General features: G+C 39.2%; 1 protein-coding gene across 1 annotated transcript in view; it reads right to left on the reverse strand.

Moving 5' to 3' along the window:
* Positions 1 to 2,838, reverse strand: part of yeats2 (YEATS domain containing 2) — a gene marked incomplete in the record, with an annotated part of 32,503 nt that overhangs the window by 16,171 nt on the left and 13,494 nt on the right. The window contains 3 exon segments of the mRNA XM_014023264.1: positions 1,052 to 1,198; positions 2,317 to 2,438; positions 2,582 to 2,740. Coding sequence (XP_013878718.1) covers positions 1,052 to 1,198; positions 2,317 to 2,438; positions 2,582 to 2,740 — 428 coding nt within the window.

A 2,838-nucleotide genomic window follows, 5' to 3' on the forward strand; every position in this document is an offset into this window, starting at 1 on the left:
GAGCTCCTGTGCAGCGGAGCACAGAGAGGGAGAGAGACAAAGTAAACAAACAAGCAGGAAAATGAAACTTATCGCCGTCTTTTTTTTACCGACCTCAAAAAAAGTTATCGYGCAATTAATTGATTTATTGTCTATCGCGACAGGCCTAAGTTTGACATTTTCATGTGACTGGATGTCAAGATGAAGCAAAGACAAACGGGTCACCTGTGACCTTGACATTTGATCCAGTGACCTTGAAATAAATAGTGATCATCCCTGACCCAGGAGGTGTACAGTTTGACACTTCTTGTTAAAAAGGGTATCAATTTAGAACTCATATAAGGCAAACTAACATCAAAACAACATATAATATATGTTCTGTATGAATTTCACAACATGTTAACTTGCACTAGATTTAGTAGCAATGACAAAATCTGCAAAAAGCAAAGTGGAAACAATTTTTTGCAACAATTTAAAGAAAATAAAATGTCTGCAGTTGAACAAAGAGAAAACAAAACACTTATCAGCCTCCAGGTTCAGCATCCCCAGTCTGAAATAGACCTTTTTGTCCTAACATGTCCTTTCTATTTAAAACTCACTCACAGGTCAGGAGGAACAAAAGAGAAGGTAGCTTATTATAAGATGCTTTTCACATTTAAACAAATGTTTTTGAGTGTTAAGTGAATTTATCTTTCTGGCTTCTGAAACACTTCATTTACACAATAACCTTGGAGTCTTAATAAGACTGTCGTATGTGACAAACTGGAAGGAAATGGTAAAATATTGTAACTGATGACAACAAAGAGAAGAGGGCCACCAAAAAGCTGAATAGAAACAGAAATGTTAGCAAAAATCAAATGAGGCGATAAAATACAGCAGTGATCAAAACTCTGCAGTCACTGTACTGAGATGTTATTTCTGATATTTAACTAAACAAGTTTTTTGCTTCCAACTGAATCCAAACTGTGAGTGTGAGTGTTAAACCATTAAGTAAACAAACAAAATTAACAATCCAAATTAATCACTAAAATTGTTTCTGTAAAGCTATGACCTCAGTAAAAGTTGAACTTACCTGAGCCAAGATGGCTGCTTTCTGTCCAGCGGTCACACGGATGGCCTGCTGGGTAGCAGCTGCAGGAGAGGATGCTGAATGGCCTGCTGAACCTGAACCCCCCTGCTTCCCTGATCCCTGTGCAGGCTGGCCAACCAGGAATGTACCCTGAAAAAAAAGGACCATAAAGGATAAAGGAATGCACCAACAATTTCTTTAAATTTGAAAACAAATTAGAATCTTGCGTCTTATTTCAACACAACCTCGGTCTTGACTTAAGTCAGTGGCATTATGCTTTAAGTACCTTATACATACATTAAATACAATTTAAAATGGATGTGAGTATGAGTTTTTAATCAGAAATAACTGCAATGAGCAAAAATGAGATTAAAATTTAAAAATTAGGGCTAAGTATCACTTAGGACCTGGTGATTCGATGTGACTTTCAATACAGTGCAGCTTGATTTTACTTTATATTTATTGCTTAATGCCACCGACTCAACAAACCTAGCCTGGTTTAAAACAGACCCTGTCCTTCACTTTGCTTCGTACAAGGGTCTGGACTTGATGCATAGAGAATCGATTTCTTGCAGGAGGCGTGGCCTCTGCTGAAGTTTGAAATGATTGGATCAGTTGGCTGCGACGTATGTCGCTGTGACGGAGGCTAAGCTAAGAAGCTAACCGGAAATCGCGTGTGCTGTAAACAACCCTACTGAGAGGAGAGAAGTACCGAGCCAAACGAGACAACTGTAAATGAGAGCTGCTGCTTTGTCAGACAAATTTAATTTAATTTGGAAGCCTTATCAACATGGACTGGCTTCATTCACTTCCTCCACTGCTGTATGCTAAAATAACTAGCAGACACTGCACAGAAAGTCGACGTCTTTCAAAGCTCCTCCTTCTGTTCTCTGATTGGCCCAGGTAAAATAAACTACAAGCAGACACTGCGCAGAAAATTGACATTCTGTTCTCTGATTGGCCCGGCTAAAAATCTGCCAGCAAAATCCTTGTCAATGGGAGAAGTCCCAGACGGAGCAGTGAAGGGAAACTAGAATTGAGCGGAGCTGYGTAGGAAGGCAAGGGCCAGGCAGGAATCACTCATTATTATACTGCCCCATAAAGGGTAGGGGGTCGGGGATGTTGACATTAAAAGATAGAAAATCAATATGATATCATCTTTTTAAATATCGATTTGTATGCACAGTTCTGGAAAAAATATATACTAAATTTAGAGCGTATTAAAGGTTTGTTTTACAGATCTTTTTTTTTTAAAGGTGCCTACCCACCTGCGGGGTCTGTTTCAGGATGTAAGATGTGTAAGAGAGGTTGGAAGGTAAACTGCCTGAAGACGATGAGGAGTTCTGAGAGCCTGCTGTACCTGCTGACGAGCTGCTCTGGGACTGTTGACCTATTTTACAAACAGCAACAAACACATAGCCTCAAATCACATTTACACATCTTTTTTTGTGCTTTAAAAAAATAATGTTTTATTGTTGATTGAGCCTGGAAAATGTCTTTAAGCAGAAAGGAACAAAAGAGAACAGGACCTACTTGAACTGGAGGCTCTGAGGATGGCTCCCTGTGGAATAAGCAGCAACTTTCCCTTCCCTGATGGGTTCTTGCTGTTGGTGGTCAGGTACARCTTGGTACCTGGAGGTAAATTGGCCAAGTTGGCCAGGTTGTTTGCTGGGAGCTGAAGAGTGGCCATCACTAAAAATATAAAAATTAAAATTAAAAAATTAAAAGGAATCACCATTTTTTTCACCAAGTTATAAAACTGTGCTGCAAATTTCAGGAAACTATTTTGT

Source organism: Austrofundulus limnaeus, unplaced genomic scaffold (assembly GCF_001266775.1).
Source record: "Austrofundulus limnaeus strain Quisiro unplaced genomic scaffold, Austrofundulus_limnaeus-1.0 Scaffold361, whole genome shotgun sequence".
NCBI lineage: Eukaryota > Metazoa > Chordata > Actinopteri > Cyprinodontiformes > Rivulidae > Austrofundulus > Austrofundulus limnaeus.